The 19,055-nt window shown below is 37.6% G+C and overlaps 2 protein-coding genes across 3 annotated transcripts; one reads left to right on the forward strand and one right to left on the reverse strand.

The window, feature by feature from the left end:
- The first annotated feature begins 296 nt into the window (after positions 1–296).
- gpr101 (G protein-coupled receptor 101) lies at positions 297–3,441 on the forward strand. The gene is made up of 2 exons (XM_056242357.1): positions 297–870; positions 1,851–3,441. The coding sequence occupies exon 2, from the start codon at positions 1,949–1,951 to the stop codon at positions 3,248–3,250; it is 1,302 nt and encodes a 433-aa protein (XP_056098332.1). The 5' UTR covers positions 297–870; positions 1,851–1,948; the 3' UTR covers positions 3,251–3,441.
- A 3,164-nt stretch (positions 3,442–6,605) lies between these two features.
- On the reverse strand, positions 6,606–18,700 carry LOC130077206 (transmembrane 9 superfamily member 2). Of its 2 annotated transcripts, XM_056242358.1 has the most exons (18): positions 18,445–18,700; positions 18,228–18,295; positions 18,040–18,133; positions 16,675–16,799; positions 16,311–16,440; positions 15,728–15,855; positions 15,136–15,247; positions 14,979–15,058; positions 14,751–14,856; positions 14,399–14,440; positions 14,032–14,164; positions 13,628–13,747; positions 13,039–13,096; positions 12,784–12,943; positions 10,883–11,034; positions 10,679–10,790; positions 10,317–10,488; positions 6,606–6,780 (listed from the first exon to the last, which is right to left on the reverse strand). In XM_056242358.1, exons 1-18 carry the CDS (start codon positions 18,574–18,576, stop codon positions 6,713–6,715), a joined length of 1,992 nt encoding a protein of 663 aa, XP_056098333.1. In that variant the 5' UTR covers positions 18,577–18,700; the 3' UTR covers positions 6,606–6,712. The 2 variants fall into 2 exon arrangements, with proteins under 2 accessions (XP_056098333.1, XP_056098334.1); XM_056242359.1 differs by lacking the exon at positions 14,399–14,440 and having other exon boundaries at positions 18,445–18,699.
- Between the last annotated feature and the right edge of the window lie 355 nt (positions 18,701–19,055).

Consider the following 19,055-nt stretch of genomic DNA (forward strand, 5'->3'; position numbering starts at 1 on the left):
AAACCAACTGTTGGGTTTGTCCATATCTGACCCTAACATGGATTGAAACAACCCAGCATTTTTTAGAGTGAATAGGCTACTATACTTTGTAGACTATGTAGTGAACACTATGTAGCTAGCAGGTCTTGTAGTAGCCTACAACACACACACACACACCTATTTGTATACATTCATGTGTATATTGCATATGTATTTACATGTGTAACGTCATCTAGTGTGCACTATGTTGCGTACTTTATTTTTATAGCCTACCCACTGACTAGATACAAGCACGGTTATTTATTGTGGAAGGTTTGTGCACCCAAGAGCACAACAGCCAGCGTTACGGTCCTAATGAGCAGAACCCGTGTGTGGTAATGACATGTAACCGCTGTGACACTGCTGCATGTGCGCCACCGCATGTTCACTAACAAAGCCTACAGAAACCCACGGCGGTTTATTAAAACGATATCTGCTCTGACACGACAAGCGAGCGGTTGATTGATTATTCTCCATCTCTGAATGAAGTCCAGCTCACACAGAGCCGAGGCGAGAGGACGCGACTGCCATTGATGACATTGAGGAGACTAAAATGGGAGAACATCACTGGAGCCCTGTCAGCGAAGAGAGAGACACAAAGGCGACTGACAACCGACAGCCATTCGAAAAGAGCCGACCGGATGCTTTTCAGTGATCGTTTTACGGCAAATGTCTTCTATTCATTGATTATATTTACATGAGATTTGCACCGTAGAGAAACCAGCGCCACTTTTACCCTGCGGTTCACAATGGAATTATGACAGCGGTGAATTCCAGCTGTTTCTCATTGTTCGCATGAAAAGTAGATGCACATAATTTGGCCCGTGCTTACCAACAGTGACTCAAGACAAGGTAGGATACGATGCACACAGCCTTTAAGCCATGAAAATGGATTAAAAATATGTTGTCCCTGTACACAGTTTTCTCTTGAAGTATTTCATTTTACACTGCTTAGTATAATGTGCGTACGGTTTTGTAACTGGGTTGTGTAGTATGCATTGTGATATAGAGTAGCCTAGTATGTATCTTTGTGTATAGGTAGGCCTATATAAAAATGCATGCATAGTATACATTATAGCCTGTAGTGAGCACTGCTATGTAGCCTAGATATATGATATCCAAGAGGGTCATTATAGTAGGACTATATGCTCTTTAAACTACAATATTTATACAAGTACAGTAGGCCCACAGTATACATTTTGGAACAGTGTACTGAGATTATTATTGGGTCTTGTTTAATAAGTTGTATAAGAGTGTTAGGGATGAACCAATTAATATTCTGGTCAATACAGTAATCCAAAGTTTATTTGTTTGCAATGCATTAGCTGATAAATATTACATAAATTAATATTATTAATTTATGTAATATTTAATATTAGCCTACCCATATTAATAAGACTATATTTTAAATTAAAATAATACAAAAATGCAAAATCAGTAGTTTTGAATGCTTACTAGTGTTTTTAAAGATAAACTTTCAGTAAACGACGTGTAGATGACAAAAAAAGGTCATCTAAAAGAATCGAGGAAACAAGCATGCACAATTAATTATCCATTATCACCCCTACTAGTAAATTATTTTAATTGTTTGATACCGATATGGTAGTTAATATATCAGTATATCTGTATCATGCATCCCTAAAAAGCACCTGCTTAAAGACTAAATCATGAAATAGATGTAAAGTATGTGTATGTAGCAGGACACAATAGTTCATTCAGATGTCTGTTTTACTGTGACTCAAATATCATTACAGAAGTGTGAACATTCCTCTAAGAAGGATCAGGAAACATTTGTGCTGAACATTTTTCCTTCTGTTACATCCTCTCTCAAGGTGTGAACAGTGATTAAACAGTCATCAGACCTTCAGGCTGGTGTTGGGGATACCTGAAAGACTACAAATGCGTCATCTCCCACATTGTCTCTGTCAACATGCCCACCTTACCACCTCTGGGCAGTAACTCCAGCACAGTGCCCTGGGACCCTGGCTCACCCCTGTCGCCGTCTCTGGTGAACAGCACGGTAAAGATGGTGCTCATATCGGCGATCGTGTGCACATCGCTTTTTGGCAACGTTGTGGTGCTGCTGGTATTCCAGCGCAAGCCACAGCTGCTCCACGTCGCCAACCGCTTCGTGCTTAACCTGCTCCTGGCCGACCTTCTGCAGACGGTGCTGGTCATGCCCTTCGCCATCGCCGCCACTGTGCCCGAGGTCTGGCCACTGGACGCCCGCCTGTGCCTGGCCCTTGTTGTGCTCATGCACCTGTTCGCATTCGCTGGCGTCAACACCATCATCGTGGTGTCCGTAGATCGCTACCTGGCAATCATCCACCCGCTGTCCTACCCCACCCGAATGACTCCTCACCTGGGTACCAACCTGATCGCTCTCACCTGGCTTCTCAGCGTGCTTCAGAGCACTCCGCCGCTGTATGGATGGGGAACCATCGAATTCGACCGCCGCCATAATGCCTGCACTGTTGTGTGGTCCTCTAGCTACTCGTATTCAGCCCTGGTGTCCGCACTTTCATTCTGGCTGCCCGTGATCATCATGCTTTGCTGCTACTGGATGGTGTTCAGGGCGGCAAGGCGGCAGAATGCTCTCGTTCACCCCATCCAATCCAACCCCCCTCCGGATTCCCAAGCGTCCTGTTCCAGCCCCCAAAGGCAGCAGCCTCAATCGGAAGGACCTTTTTCGGCCACTTATCCCATCAGAACCCGCCACAGACGCTTCCACTATCACTGTAAGGCGGCGCGAGTGGTGTTTGTCATCATGGCATCTTACGTACTCAGCATGGGCCCATACAGCGTCTTGAGCACTATATCCATTTACTCCAGCTCAGCGGTGCCACCCTGGTTGGCCTCGATGTCGCTCATTCTCTTCTTCCTGCAGTGCTGCTTACACCCCTACATCTACGGCTACATGCACCGCAGCGTACGCAAGGAGTTCCTGGCGCTGCTCTGCGGGCCGCTGTGTGGGCAGGGCCGGGTCAGTCAGGGCTCCGCCGTGGACAGCTGCTTCACGGTGACGGACGGGCGTCTGGCGCACACCCACCTTTCAAGCCAGACTGCCCGTGTGTACCCTCTCCGCACCTGGGAGGAAGGCACAACGTCTTCTTCCCCTACAGAGAGGAGGTCTAAAGACAGCCGAAAGGAGACCACCTCTATCAGTCTGAGCTCAGAGAAGGAGCTCACTGTGCACAGTAACACTAACAAGCAACCTAAGGAAACACCCTAAGGCAAATTCTCAACATATTTCTATCAGTGTTGGGGTATATACAGCTTTTGGTTTTGGTCAAATCAAATACTGTGCCTTTAAACACAAGTTCACTGAATACATTGTAAACATGTGTTAGCTACGCTATGGACCTACTACGGTTACAGTTAGTATGTACAAAAACAATATTATAGGCAACAGAATAGCCTAGCTAACATACAGTAGTTTCTTATCAGGAACTATGGAGATGCATGTCAATGATGATAGACTGTTTAAAACTTTTAGTCAAGAGTTACACTGCTGTTCTTTTTTTTTTTTTGGCCTTTTTGCCTTTTATTAGGGAGGGGAGAGGGGTTCAAGCCAGGACTTGAACTCGGGACGAAGCGCAACTGCGCTATATGTCGGCGCTGCCCACGAAAGCTATTGGCGCCGACCCCCTGCTCTTTAAAAAAAAAAAAAAAAAAAGTTAATACTTATATTCAGCAACGGATGCATTAAATTGCTTTAAAATAACAGTTTACACTGAAATATTAAGCAGCACAACTGTTTCAAACATTGATAATACTAAGAAATGTTTCTTGAGAAGCAAATCAGCAAATTAGAATGATTTCTGAAAGATCATGTGACACTGAAGACTGAAATCTGAAAATTCAGATTTAACATCAAAGGAGTAAGTTACTCCTTAATTATAAAATATATTCAAATAGAAAAGAGTTGTTTAAATTATAATAATATTTCACAATATTACTATTTTTACAGTATTTTTGCTCAAATAAATGCAAAATTGATGAGCATGAGACTTAAAAACCAAACAAAAATCCAGCTTTTGAATGATAGTGTATACACTGTATATGGGAAAGTGGTTTAAAATCTACTTTAATCAGTTACAGTACACACGTCATGGTTATTTATTCAGAAAAATCATTAAATATGAAAGTTTTGAAATTTCAACACCTTTGAATGTAAAATATAACATTTTGGAGACATGGTATAAAGTGTTCCATAGAGTAGTGTATAATATGTCTAACTAAATGAATGTTCTTTGTATACATAGATGTCAAATGTATTGCTACTTTACAATTTAAAGACAAAGTATTCTATATGTTGTTTTGAAATGAATTTAAAAGATTACATATGTAGAGAGATTTTTGTCTATTTTTATAAGCATACATATACAATGATATCAACTAAATCATTGTCACTGGAGAAAAGTTATCTTAAATGTGAGAGTAATTACAAGCAAACTATATTATGAAATTGAAGAAACTCTATCTATTGTTCATCCAACAATAATACTTAAGCGATGAATCTCATCAACAATAGGGTATGGGTCAGTTATTCACTTTATTTATGTTGGTTTTTTGTTGTTGTTTTTTTTTACCTTTATTTTACCAGCAAATAATCCCATTGAGATTCAAAATCTTTTTTTAAGGGAGTCCTGATTTAAAAGATGTGTAATGTGGAGGGTTTCAGTATCAGTATTTTGAAGAGCTTGACCATATTTTTAGGCCATTACATTGTTCCCACCATCCAACCATTTCTCAGTACCGTAATGTAGAATTAAAATGTTAATTTAATTCAGTTTAATTTAAAATATTTATACATCATGGTAGTATTTGTTGAACTGCCTTGTGATTTTTGGGTGAAATGTGACCCGAAGAGCAGCTAATGAGCCAAGGATCTCAGGGTATTTATGATGTACCTCTTGACCAGTGTGGAGAGTCAGCTCTCTTAAAGAGTGCCTCCCTAGACAATTTGTACATTGTCTCTGTGCAGTATAAGATGTTTTTATCCCCCGACACTGCCAATTATATCATTTAACCACTGACATGATAAATAAGATGGCTTTGCAACTGATGAAGCACTTTATGTTATTGACCACTGCAGGAAGGCATGGACATTAACCATTATTGAACACTTAGCGTGACCCTGTATGAAAATAGAACAGCTAGTGCTTCATTTCTGGCTGTTGTGTTTGGAAGTCAGCTGAATTTACCATAAATCAAACCATTTCTTCTGCTACATCAAGTATTATTTTGTGAGTGCAACAATACATATCACAGACAATATCCACCATATGTCAGTTTCCACTGATGTCTGCAGCACTTACAAAATTGTAGACAATCACTTTCAACAAATGTAACCAGAGTCAGCTGAAGCAAGTCATCATTAATGTACTCCAACTGTAACAACGGACTGTTTTATATTAAAAAAAAGTTTAGTAGACATTTTTGTAATGTACTTTGTGCTTTATTTTTCTTTTGTTATAACATGGTGAAGAATGTTTATGTATACCTCATAAGACTTGATCAGTACATTCTGTGGGTTTTAAATTAAAGTTACTGAAAAAAGATGTGTATGCCTGTTTTAAGTAATGACATTTAGATAATTTACAAAGTACAAAATCACTAAATGGCTCCCATTATTTAGATATTATTACTTGTATAAAAATGTCATCAAGCAAAAAATTTGCTTCTTAACCATCCCATTTCCTTCACTCCATAAAAACAAATTTGTCAGCAAGATAAAACTATAAAAACACATGGAACAAAGAAGTTGTATTCTATTAACAACATAGTAACAATTATTACTGATATCCACCAATAGGTGACATTAGAGAGGTTACTGTGGTGCGGTCACATTAGTGAGAAATCTGAGAAAGGCGCATTACAAATAAAATGTATTATTATTATATGTATGAAGCACTGCTCATACAGAAGTCACTTTCAAACTAAGCATCTTTCTGTTGTGAACATGGCAAATTCCTGTGAACATCTTGAACATGAGCGAAATCTGGGTGAGAAACCTTTTTGCCTTTACATTAAACTCCAGATCGCACAGATTCCTATTGGAATGACTGGGTTTTGCCTGCGAAATTTCGGTGAGCAACAGTAAAATGGTCATTTTTGTGGGCAAAGAAGGTCCATTATACATTATCATCAGTGTAGCGATACATGAAGCACTGCTTACTCGTAGGCTCAAACTAAGCAGTGAATTTGTTCAAAATGAACAAACTTGAATCTGATGTGAAATTCAATATTGCCTGGTTTTCTATTAACATGACCGCATTAAGCCCACAGAATCTCACCATACAAAGGTAAATGTGACCGCACCCCAATCTGTGTCCCATCTGGTCTTTCAAAACAAATTCTATACACAAAGAATTGATGAAATAAAACAAAGCAAGTAAACCATACATCTGAGTCAAAATAAAAGCATAAAAAGAACTTAATGTTTAAAGATATGGGCTTTAAGTCATAGGCAACGCGAGATAAATAAAGCACTGAAAAGGGGTCTTTGGAGTTCACACGCACACCTACTGCAGGGCATTGAATTACAATTGAGCCACACACCAGCGGTTGAGGAAGAAAAAAAAAGAAAAAAAGTATCGTCTGATTCCTCCCTTCATTTAAATGTCTCTTCAAACTTCCACATGAAAGCTGATCTGTAAAAAGTTGATGTGATCTCCAAAAGGTCCTTCCCTTAGTCCACTTTCAGCACACTGTAGATTTTATTTACAAACCAGTAGCAGGCGAAGAAGCCTATAGTACCTGGATGGAAGAAGAAATGTGTGAGAATTAACAAAAGAAATAGAGAACAGGACAACAAAAAGAGCTTTTCAGCACATGTACGTCATAAAATGTCCCAGATTATGAAACAGCACTTCTATTAAAATCATAATTGGAGTCATTTTACAAGAAAACCATCTATTAATAGTGGAGTTTCAATGCAGCAAATTATCTGACAGCCAAACTGAGCGGAGTGTGATAAAGCACAGGATTAAATCTAATCATCGCTGGGGTGGCAGTGACAGCCAATCAACAATAGGTCTGATTGAAATCTTTAGCTCGGAATCTATTTTCAGATGCATTTATATACACACACGATTCTCAGTCCTCCTCCTCATCCTCCACACACGCTCTCACTCTATCTTCAGTTTGCTTTTGGGATCTAAAAAGTCCTGCTAGAAACAAACCATTTTGGGGAAGCGTTATTTTAAGATGTGGGACTGAGATCGTAATGGCGACCCAGTAAGCCTCGTTTTACTCGTGTCTTACATTTTCACCCCTCAAGTGCGTGTAGAAGTTGCCATAACAGCCATTGCCAGGGATCCTAAAGCATCTAGAAGAATCCATGGCAACAAATAGATTGTGGCTAATATCCACTCAGAAAACCAATGGCGGTGGTTTACCATCATTCAAAAGAAAAGCTGTGAGAATTGATGCAATTACACTGGATAATCTGGAGTGTTTTTGTAAAGGTTCAGTGTCTAAAATACTCTTACTACAAATGACCTATGTGAAATGTTTTTTACATTGACAAACAGTTGTAAATCACTTTTCTTCACGCTGGGTGAGGAAAACACATGCTACAAAGTTAGAACCTGCCGTTTGGAGAGACTGAGTGGACATAAGTAAGCATATGTAGATGCTATCAACCCACAGGTGTTTATGGATGGCAGACAGCTGGCCATCGCTCGCCACCTCCGCCTCAGCATATCAATGAGGGGAAGCGACAGAGATTTGATTAAGGCCGGAGGGAGCGGCGCTACCTTTCAACAACAATGAAAGATGAAGAATATTTATACGTGTCCCAATTACCCTCTGCCTAAACACAGTATGACCCATCAGGCAGGAACAAAACAACTAGCACTGGTCACCTGCTAAACAAAAGGACCAGCAGGGAGACATACAGCAGCATCAAAACCACCAACATCATGACAATCTCTGAACATTTAAGATTGTATGTAAAGTAAAAATTAAGAAAGAAAAAAAATGTAAATGTCACACTGAGCACAAAAAGCATTGAATTTTTCAGGAACAGGATAGAAATCCTGAAGCGGATAAATGGTACTTTCCCATATTCACCTGGTTGGACCAGTTGTGTGCTTAGTTTTGACGTAAAGGGGCACTAAGCTACAACTTACAAGCTACTAAAAATGTTTGCATTGATTGCACTAATAAATAGTTGACACATAACTATGTATAAAACTACATATATTTACAGAAGCATCCAACCTGGAGTAACAGGTGGAATAAAATGACAGACTGGCTGAATTGCATCAATAAACTATTGTTTTAGCTGACAGACTAAAACCTTATATGATAATGTTGGCAATGGCATTTGCATATTAAGAGAGAGAACATCATGTGAATAAATTACTTTATTCAGTTCCCATCTTAGCTCTTCAACACCAACCTAAATAGTGCACCTCTGTGTGCATGTCAAATAAAATCAATCCTAACAAATGTCATTTCTTGTGCTTTTTTTAATCAGTATCATTTATTGATCCTAATTCATTTCAAATACTGTTTCTGAATGTTATTTTCATATAAAAAACACCTATTATGTTATTGAAGATTAAGCAGTTACATATTTCAATGGAAATATTTTTTTAGTTATTTACGTGAAGCAAAAGTTAAGAATCAAGGATAAACTGAAATTCACAGCATTTAAAACTTCTTCTGCTCAGGATAAACGTCATTTTAGGCCACGTTTTAGAAATAATCGTTTTCTGTGATAAAAACGGGGTTTTCGTGTAAATGAGAGGCCAAACCGCAGGGAAACATCTGCGTTTTCCCTTCGTGTAAACGGGTCCTTATGCGAATACACATATTATATGGAGAGCCTACGACCTACTAGCTATGTTCTGCCTTAAGAACAAATGGTGCTAGTTAGTTACAAACTAGCTAGTAGTTACTAAGCTTCTAATATGGACTTTGTGTTCAATTTAAATAAGAAATTACGAAAGGCTGGTGCAACCCTACCCTGTAGTGTAGAGTAAATATGTTCAATGGAACACACTCAGTTCTGTGCTCAAAGATTACACGTTGTTCTTGTACTGCATTCTCACTATAGCAATTTGTTTACTCTAAACTGGTTAACCTGTTAAACTGGTTATTTGATGGAGGAGGAGAATTCAGTGAAAGCTTAATCAGTTTAGGATTGGTAAGACTGATTCACACTATTAAGTTGTGAGCATAGACTGTTAAAAAGACGGATGACGCATCCTCCTTCCACTATAGGAAAATCAAGCCAAAATATTTAAAAAAAATAATGTTAACATCTTGCACCGATCACATCATTTGGAGCCCAAGTCTGCCAGTATACTGCAGCCAGCCACCAGGGGTAATCGAAAGGTTTTGTCTTCACTTTTCAGGAAGCGTGCGGCACATTCGGTTGTGGGTCATTAGCTTCTGAAGTCAAAATACACATGCAGTATGCTCGTTTTTGATTATAGCCAGTGAAGACAACACAGCAGAAAAACTGTAAGCTAAAAGTAAAAAATATATAATTTCTCTTATGCCATTTCCTCTAGATTCACTGAAAACCAGAAACACCAGTGATAAAATGTAACTTTAACCTAAATAAAAAAGTCATGACACAAATCAATGCTCTAACCATGGGTTTCCCAAACTGGTGTTCGTAAATTGATTAATTAAATCATAAGAATATATAAGAATATAAAATAAAAATAAATGTTTTTATCTCTTCACTTTAGTAGGCCTTTATTAATCCCCTGGAGCCATATGGCTTACTTTTATGATGGATAGATGCGCCCGGATATTTTTTCACATAACTCTGATTGTGTTTGGCTGAAAGAAGAAAGTCATATATAACTAGGATGGCTCTAGGGTGAGTAAATTATGGGATAATTTTCATTTTTGGGTGAACTAACCCTTTAACTGCATGTCATGTGTTGCTAAATTATTGAATAATTACTTTCAAATCTCAGGGGGTACTTCAAGTAAATATTATATATCAAAAGAATTCGGCTTACAAGAAAGTTTGGGAATGTATATTAGGGGTGTAATGGTATGCAAAGGTGACGGTTTGGTACATGCCTAGGTTTTGAAGTAATAGTATGTTTTCGGTACAGCAGGGGAAAAACAAAACTTTTTCTTTCTTATACTGCTGCAACACACTCTTTCTAATTCATTTTATGCTGTAAAGGGGAACAGAAATTTGAAGTGCTTTCACTTTTGGATGCAAAATAATTTAGCAAAAGTTATATGTTACTGTTACACCCATTGTATATCAACTTGTATTATCAAGGCTAAAGGGAAACAGACCATCTCTCACATACCTGTGAAAATGAAGAAAATGAGCACCATGATTGAGGTGTAGCCAAAGTAGAGGATGGTGCTTGCTGCCCCTATAATTTGTAGTTTTGAGTAGAAGTAATGCACTGCGTAGACAAACAGATACACTGCCGTGAAACCGCTGGTCAGGAATGATCGCCACCACCAATGATAATCCTGTCAAATACAAAAAAATAGGCTTTAAACAAAACATGCTTTTTTTTTGTATATGTAATTCTTCAGACTAACGTTTAAAATTATGTTGTACACTCTTATGAGACTGATTCATTTCAGTGATGAATAAGAACCAGCCAAACATGAACCAAAAAAACTTTTAAAAGATGCCATGATCAGTGTTCAATCTCACCTCTGCACATAAATGGAAGTAGCAGAGCAGAACAGTGGCCTCAGAGCAGGTAATGAGCAGGATGATGAAGACCAGGAAGAGGAAGCCAAACATGTAATACATCTGATGAGACCTGCAGAGAAACCTTTCAATTAGTTAATGTTAGGGCCAAAACATCAGTTCTGACATCAACTCATTTCAGCATGATATGATTTCAAACTATACCAAATGCTATTGAGGATGAAGAAGAGCTGGATGAAGATGCAGCCGAAGGGCAGGATGCCACCCATGATGATGCCCGGCACAGGTTTGGTGAAGAATGACTGCTGAGGAATTTGGCGTGGGATCTGGTTTGTTCTCACAGGAGGCTCGATGCCCTGTTAAAACAGGAAAATAAAAACACCCACAATCATGATATCGTGCATGACAGTGTGCCAAAAGAAAAGCTCACACAGATGGGAACTGCAATAGCAGCGGATTCAAATGTTTAGAAATACATAAATAGGCAAGCATAAGAATTCTGGAGTATCAAAACCTGTGAGCCTATTATTAAATGTAATTTTTTTGCATCCGCAAGTGTGGAATCAGCACCTGTCAGAATGCCAGGAATTAGAATTGTACTCTGTTGAAAAGCCCTTACTCCTGTTTAACACGTGATCAGTTTGCAGTACATATTTTAGTACGCATTTCATTTAAGATGTGTTTGCAGTGCACTACTGAGCCGTGGCTTTAAACACAATAAATATAAACAATGTAATATTTAATTCATTATTTCTATATAGATTTATATATTAAGATACTCAAGCGAGTGCCAAAACATTTAAACATGATATTTCTCTTACATGAAACATGTCTTTCATGTTTGAATCTTTATATGAAAAGTCATACAGTGCTGTATGTTTTTTCCCATCTCAATGATTAGATGTCATACATTGTGTACTGTGTAGCCTTCTTGTTCCAAGTGTAGATCTCAGACAACCAGATATACTTTAAGTACTGTATTGTTCCGAATATAAGATAGTTTATTTTCTTTGAAATACATCTGAAAAAGCGGGGCCATTTCGGGGAAGATGGAAGGGGGTGTGTTGGTGCGCAGCCGAGGGAAGAAATGAGGGGCTGTCCATAGCCAGAGCTGTCATCCAGCTGAAGGCACTGGATATCGCCAAAGAGCTGAACATACACACCAGCGAGGCCCCTTATTTCTTGTTTCGGCTACGTTGTGACACACTTGCCTGTCAATTTCTACGAAGCGGCTGCTTTGATGCATTACGCCAAAGAACAAATATTGCCCAGCGCTTGGCCTCCGACTTTAGGGAGAAACTGCTGTCTTTTTAGCGCTATGTGATCGGCCTAAGGAAAAAAACATTCATATCCCCTGGTTCAGATAGGAAATGTAGATCAAACACTTTTTTTAAAAACTTTGTTTTTTGACATGCCAACATCTGTCACTGTACATAAAAAAGGTGAAATATCAGTCAATGTGAAATCTACTGAAATGAGAACTACAGGCTTTTTTATTTTTATGGTACACCATAGTGATTGTTGGTAAATTTTTTACCAGTATTTACCATACTTTCAATATAAAAATTAAACATTAAAATATGCAATTATAATTGTAATATATTATAATCAGGGTCGTCTCATATTCGGGACAATAATTCTAATACTTTAGATTTAATTTTGACCGCATTAATTATTTTTGCAACTCCTGGTAAATGCTTTTCTTTGCTTTACCCCAAGCTTAAAGTAATTATATGCATATATGGTAAAATTACTATTACGGATTGACAGGAAAATGTAGTAATTTTACCATATATGCATATATATATAATTTTACCATATATATGCATATATGGCAAAATTACTAGATTTTCCTGTCAATCCGTTTTCATTTTGACCATAAACAATGCGCTATTATGCACTGTAATTCAGTAAAAATTTACTGGTGCAGAAACATTTGTTGCACTGTTCCTGCAACACACTTGCCGCGCCGCACTTGCAGTGTGAATGCTCTAACCTGTTAACATAGGCACTGAAAAAAAATACGTACTGCATATGCACTTCAAGCGGGTCATGTGTGAAACAGGCGTTAAGAACAATTGGTCTGTTTAAGAAGGCATACTCACTGGTTTTTTGAAGCCGAAGTATGCACCCAAAAAAGTGAGAGGAACAGAGATGCCAAACCACAGCGCCAGGACGGCCACGAGTGTACCAAAGGGAACAGCAGCAGAGGAGCCCTCTACCCACAGGATCAGATTCATCAGGAAAAAGTCCACAAACACAATCCTGCAAAAACACAAGCCACGTCTTTGAAACTGCATACTGGCATAAATCATATTATTTCTGTTCTCGGGAAATGCAGATGAAAATATTATTCATACCCAGGACACAAAAGGGCTGTGAGAAGGACATTGGTTTTCCATTTTTCACCACCGAAAGCTGATGATACAGAGGGAATTGATTGGAAAAGGAAGCAATTAAGATGAATATTTGGCATTTTAAGGAGGACTCAGTAACTTTCCCCTCACTAAAAATGCAGAAATGAATAGAACCATAAAACAATACAGTAGTATGTGTTGGAGCCATTTGTTGTAAAGTTTTTCTTGGCCACTGAGTGGCACTGTGACAGTATAATTGTAGCACAGGTGTAACAGGAAGAAGTGTGAGCGTTGGTTATTGGGAAGCACACAGTTTTTGATCACACTGCAGAGTGGCATGCAAGGTGGATTATAGTTGTATGCTGTGTCTACAAGGTATGGACTCTGTTTATACGCTTTCTAAAACTTGCTCACTCCTATTATCAACGGCAAAGGCTTGTCTGGAAAGCCATTACATTACTTTTCAAAAACATGTAACTTTGGGGGGACATGTTTTTATCACAAACAAATGTCACCTCTTTAGATCTTCATAATGACTTCCAGAAGAAGTCATTAAGATAAAACAAGATTTTCCACTGCAATATTTCCTTACTCTTATAGAGTCTGGAAGACACATATCCAGCAGGTGTGCCAAGCAAAACCCACAACACCACCGAACAGGTCATGAGAGCCCCTCTGTTGGCTGGAGACAGGAAGCCTAGACAGGCCAAGACTAAAGAAAAAAAAAGAAAAAAAATCATTTAATGCTATTATAACTAATGTGTGAACAATTTGTTTTACACATTTTGGTAGCATGTTATTTCAATGTCTATTGAGCGTAAATAATCTAATAAGAAAATTTAGGAAAGTTAACATTGTTGGCATTTTCATGATGCACTCAAATATTCGACTGTTCTCACGGATCTAGAAAAGCAACCCTTAAAGTTAATTTGTAGAATACAAAAATCTGCAGTACTTTCATTCATTTCAATTCATTTCTGTTCCAGATGCACTTACAAAGGGTGATGAAGGTCATGATGAAGATCTGACAGCCCTGTCCGAGGAAGACAGACAGAAGCATGCCCATCTTGGGTGGCCTAAACACATCACCATGAACCTGCTTCCAGCCAGACTCCTCCTGGGCCTCCTCCTGCAGGAGATATGACATATCTCAATATGATCTCACATGACTATCATCAAATAAACCATTATGGCCAGAACACAGAAGATGGTATATGTCACATATGTTTTATCAGTGTCATTATCTATTCACTGCAAAATAGCTTCCTTCATTTTTTTTAACCTTGATTGGTGAGTATGGTAATGTACAATTACACTGTTTTACTAACATCAAACATAAGCAAACATAAGCTAATACGCTTACATAGGTAATGTTTGCAGCTGGAGGGATCTTAACCCAGTCTGCCTGTGAATGTCACAACAGAGGATTCATTGACTGGATGTATTCTTTTGGTTATTAATATTAGAAAAATAATAACACACTAAAACTGGGAGGAAAATCAGTGAGTCAATATGTACTTGAGGATTAGGATATGACCCATGAAAACATGACAATTATAACTCAAATCAAACACAATATATAACAGGAAGTTTGATGCAGGAGTGTCAGCTCTGTTGACACAAGAGACTGTAGTGACGTAACGGAGTCATTCATTTCTTCTGTTATCTAGATTCTAGATAACAGTTGGAAGGAGAACAAAGTAAATTCAAGGTACCTGGTCCAGCTGGTTGTACCGGGCAATATCCTTGTGCAATGTTCTAAGCATGATCATGGCCACCATGCCAGACAGGAAGAGCACAATAACCAAAGAGTTCATGATGCTGAAAAAAATAAACATGAAAACCATTAGTATGTATGGAAATAAAGATATAAGAGCCTTCTTGTTCTTGAGATTATATATTTTCTTGATATATTTTCAACCAGCTTGGCTTTCTGTGCTCACCTGAACCACTGGATGTTGCTGTGAGGCATGGAAACCAAAATGTAATCCCATCGAGAAGCCCACTTAATTTCATTATTTTGCTAAAAAAGAAGAAATAAACTATCACACAAACTTCTTTCCAACCATCTCCATATACTGTCTCCATAAATAAGCTTACCTTAAATTTAACTGAATAAGTGTAGGTCACTTTGAGACTACTGCTGGAATCTGCTGGAATGTCCATGGGAGCGCCTTCACATGTTGGATTATTATCATCAGCATGCTTGATGCTATTCAACAGACAAATATATATGTATATATATATATATATATATATATATATATATATATATATATATATATGTAAAATCCATTTTTACTTGGTTTTCTCATTGATGTCACAGATGTTGCTATGCCTAACTTTAAAGGTACAATATGAAAGAATTTTGTATCAAAATATCCAAAAACCACTTAAATAACATGAATGTATTCACTCATCCATAAACATTATTTCCCCATAAACTTTATTAACGTTAGATCCATCGGCATGACGACAAGTTCCATGATTCCACTAGTCATCAATCTATGCCTTTGTTATTGTAAGAGGTTAGCGACCCCTTGAGGCGAAAAAATTACAGATTGTAGCTTTAAAGCATTTTTTGCTGAAACTGGTCACATGGGCCCACAGAAAGTAGAGAAAGACCTAACATCAGGTTAAGGACGCTACCTAAAGTAAAGTTAGTTACAGACAGTTAGTTGCAAAATCAGACCTCTTAGGTTCCAGCGTAGCCGCCACAAGTCGAGCACCCATCCCAGTCGTTTCATCTTCACTGTGGTAAATTATGGTGATGTCCACATGGTTGAAAACATAATAAGTGTTCTTTCTGTTGAAATCAGCCTAAAGGAGTGGATAAAAAGCATCATGTTAGAAGCTAGTCCGCATCAAAATGGCATATCTCTACTTCTCTTGCTAAATCTTTTGGTTACTTGTGAAGTTATTTTGAAATAGTTGATATTTCTTCAATCAGCTTAATATTTCCTCTGTGTCAGTGTTCTATTCCTGGTAACGTATTCTAATATTATATAAAGATTTAACTTATTGAATGTTTAAACTTAAAAATATACATATATGTTTTTTATTAAATTCAGTGTTGGGGAAAGTTACTTTTAAAACTAATGTATCACAATATTGCGTTACTCCCTAAAAAAGTAACTAATTGCATTACTCAGTTACTTTTTATGGAAAGTAATGCGTACTTTTGCTTTACTTTTTTAACGTGGGCTGACCTTGATTGTTTGTTTTTTAATAAAAGCTAGCTCACAACTCAAGTGGTGATAAACAGTCTCTCTCACATTGATAACACAGGCGTCCTTTGGGTTTCCTTCTTGGTTTACTAGACATCCAATGGGAAATCCTGGGTTGCAGACTTTCTGATTGTCTTCCACCAAATAACACCATGTTACGGGCATGTTGTCAACAATCCTGCAAAACAAGTGTAAGAATAAACCAAATCCACTAACGTGTTATGGCATGTAAAACCATTATATACCCAGTAAGGATAATATGCCAAACCCTACGATGACAAATATATTGTATACCTTTTCTAAAAGGTTTTGAGCATTGCATCTTGCTTATGCTAGTAACTGATAAAGCAAGATGACAACTTCCACGGTGCTACCACGCCTAATGTAGGCAAGGCATTTTATGTAGACTTACCAGTGGTGCTGGTAATTCAGCTCCATTCCTCTCTTTAGAAAGTCCAACTTTAACTTGTCTTCTTTTGTAGTTTCATACGATATGGTGCAGACCCTCTCACATGCCTTGTCAGCCTTAAATGAAAACTAAGAGGAAAATTTCTAAAATCAATATCTTAAGGATCCATCCATTATAAGAGAAACATAAAGTACTGGAGTTAATTATAACAGGCACATTCTGCAGAATGGTATCAAACCGGAATACACTGTCTAAATACCAACAACATAATTATATAACGATAATGTACAAAAAAAATGTCAGACAAAAACACAAAGGTTGAAAAGTGCGTGTGTGTCAGTTACAGCTACATCTAGTAAAACTTGACAAACAAGATGCCAGGGGCCAGTTGCATAAACATAGCCATTATGTTAAGACAGTGTCTTAAGAACTAGTTTGACCAACTAGCAGTTGTTTAGGGGTAATCAGTCTTACTGTTCGGTATCAAATTCGACCAATGTACGTTTTTAAGTAACTAACTTTAAAAAGTTATGAACCGTCTTGAAGAAAAAAAATTGGATGAGTAACTTGTAAGACTAGTCTTAGCAGTTTATGCAACTTGCCATAAGTTGAAACCCTCAGGTTCCTATACGTAGGTTGTATAATCTTTCAAATGTCACTGCTACACTGAAGTCGGCATGAAATGGAAGTTGTGATAGTCTTTTATTCCCTGTTGTGTGAAAACGTGAAACGGCTTCATGAACAATAAAAAAAAAAGTAGGGCAAGACTTAATTTTGTCCATCGGCAATTGATTGGATTGTTCTACTTTGCTATTGCTATAATCTCATGTGAGTGACAGGTTGTCCTGTTCTTGCACCGAAAAACACTTCTTTAGAGAAGAGATGTCATTGCAAATGGGAGGGGAAGTGATTTAAATTTTAGATTAAAGATTACAAGGGCAAATTAATTTTAAAAAATGTGCTGGACAAATCATTTATAATAAAAACTGCAATATTCCATAAAAAATAAAAATTGTCCATTTTGATTTCATGGTGATATGGTGAAAGGTGCTGTATGTTAACTTTTTCACTCTACTAAAGCATAACAATGCCATAATATGTTTGCATATATGATATATTGAGGAAACATGCTAAGTTCACATACTCGTTTCTCTGAAAAACACTTCTACAGCCTATTATTTTACTTTGAAATGTGCGTTTCCAGGCTGGAATGTCATTCTTACATACTGCACATTTAAAGATAAAATAGGCTACAACGAGTAAGGTAAATAAAAATTTAAAAAATGTAAAATAAAAAACAAAACACAATAACTCGTAAGGTGATGCCTATACTATACCTTGTAAGGTGATGTCTATACTATACCATACCTTGTAAGGTGATGTCTCTATTCTTTCTCCAAACAACACCTGCCCAAGGTTCTCTGAGGGCCTTCTTTCATCCTTGTCTTTGCAAAAGTTAAACCTAAAGCAAAAAGTATGCACTCACTGATCAGTGCTTGTAACGAAATGCATGTAGATATAATGAAGCTTATATTGTAAATGTCAAGCATACTTACGCATCATATTCGTAAGGCAGGACTGATTCCACAGAGTCCAGTCTATTCACAAACAGCTGTATCTCAGTCTGTGGGAATGACAGCAGGGGAGTGGGGTCAAGGAGACAGCTGACTATAATCATATCTATCTATATATATATGCTGTCTAAACCTTTGTTATGTGCCAACTGTCTGTACATAATTATACGATAACAAGTATAGGACAGTAAAAGCTCACCTGACATTCCCCCGGATCTCCGTTCGAGTTTTTCTCGCAAAAACTGACTGGCGCTAAACCCGGAAGGTAGAATCCAACGCTTGAGCTGACTAGAGTGAAAATAAAAATAAAACTCGGATTTAAAGACTTCATATTTCAAACCAGCGTCCTGCGAGGTTTCCGGTTTACTCTGCTGGAGCAAACCATACAACTAACCGGCGATAATTCACAAAGAAAATCACCAAGACAACGAGCTCGCAGCTACTAACTGACTCAAGAAAGATTTGTATTAGTGTCACTTCCTTACTGTGCACATAACTCCGCCCCCTCATGACTCCTCCTCCAATCCCTCTACATCATTGATCCACAAAACATCTGGATTAATGACAGCTGTTTATTAATTAATATATTTATACAATCAATATATTTGATTAATTCAATAGTTTTTATTTGTATTTTTTATTTATTTTTGTTATCAATATTTTATATATTTATCTACTTTATTCATGAATTTATTAATTTTGCTTTTAGTGTTCGGCTGGTCATGTCTGCCCCGTGAGGCGACCCGCTTCATGTACACAACAGTTTTTGTTTAGCTTCAGATACCACCATTTTAAATATATATTTAAAAC

This window comes from Rhinichthys klamathensis, unplaced genomic scaffold (assembly GCF_029890125.1).
Source record: "Rhinichthys klamathensis goyatoka isolate OS25496 unplaced genomic scaffold, OSU_Roscu_1.1 h1tg000723l_1, whole genome shotgun sequence".
NCBI classification, from domain to species: Eukaryota; Metazoa; Chordata; class Actinopteri; order Cypriniformes; family Leuciscidae; genus Rhinichthys; species Rhinichthys klamathensis.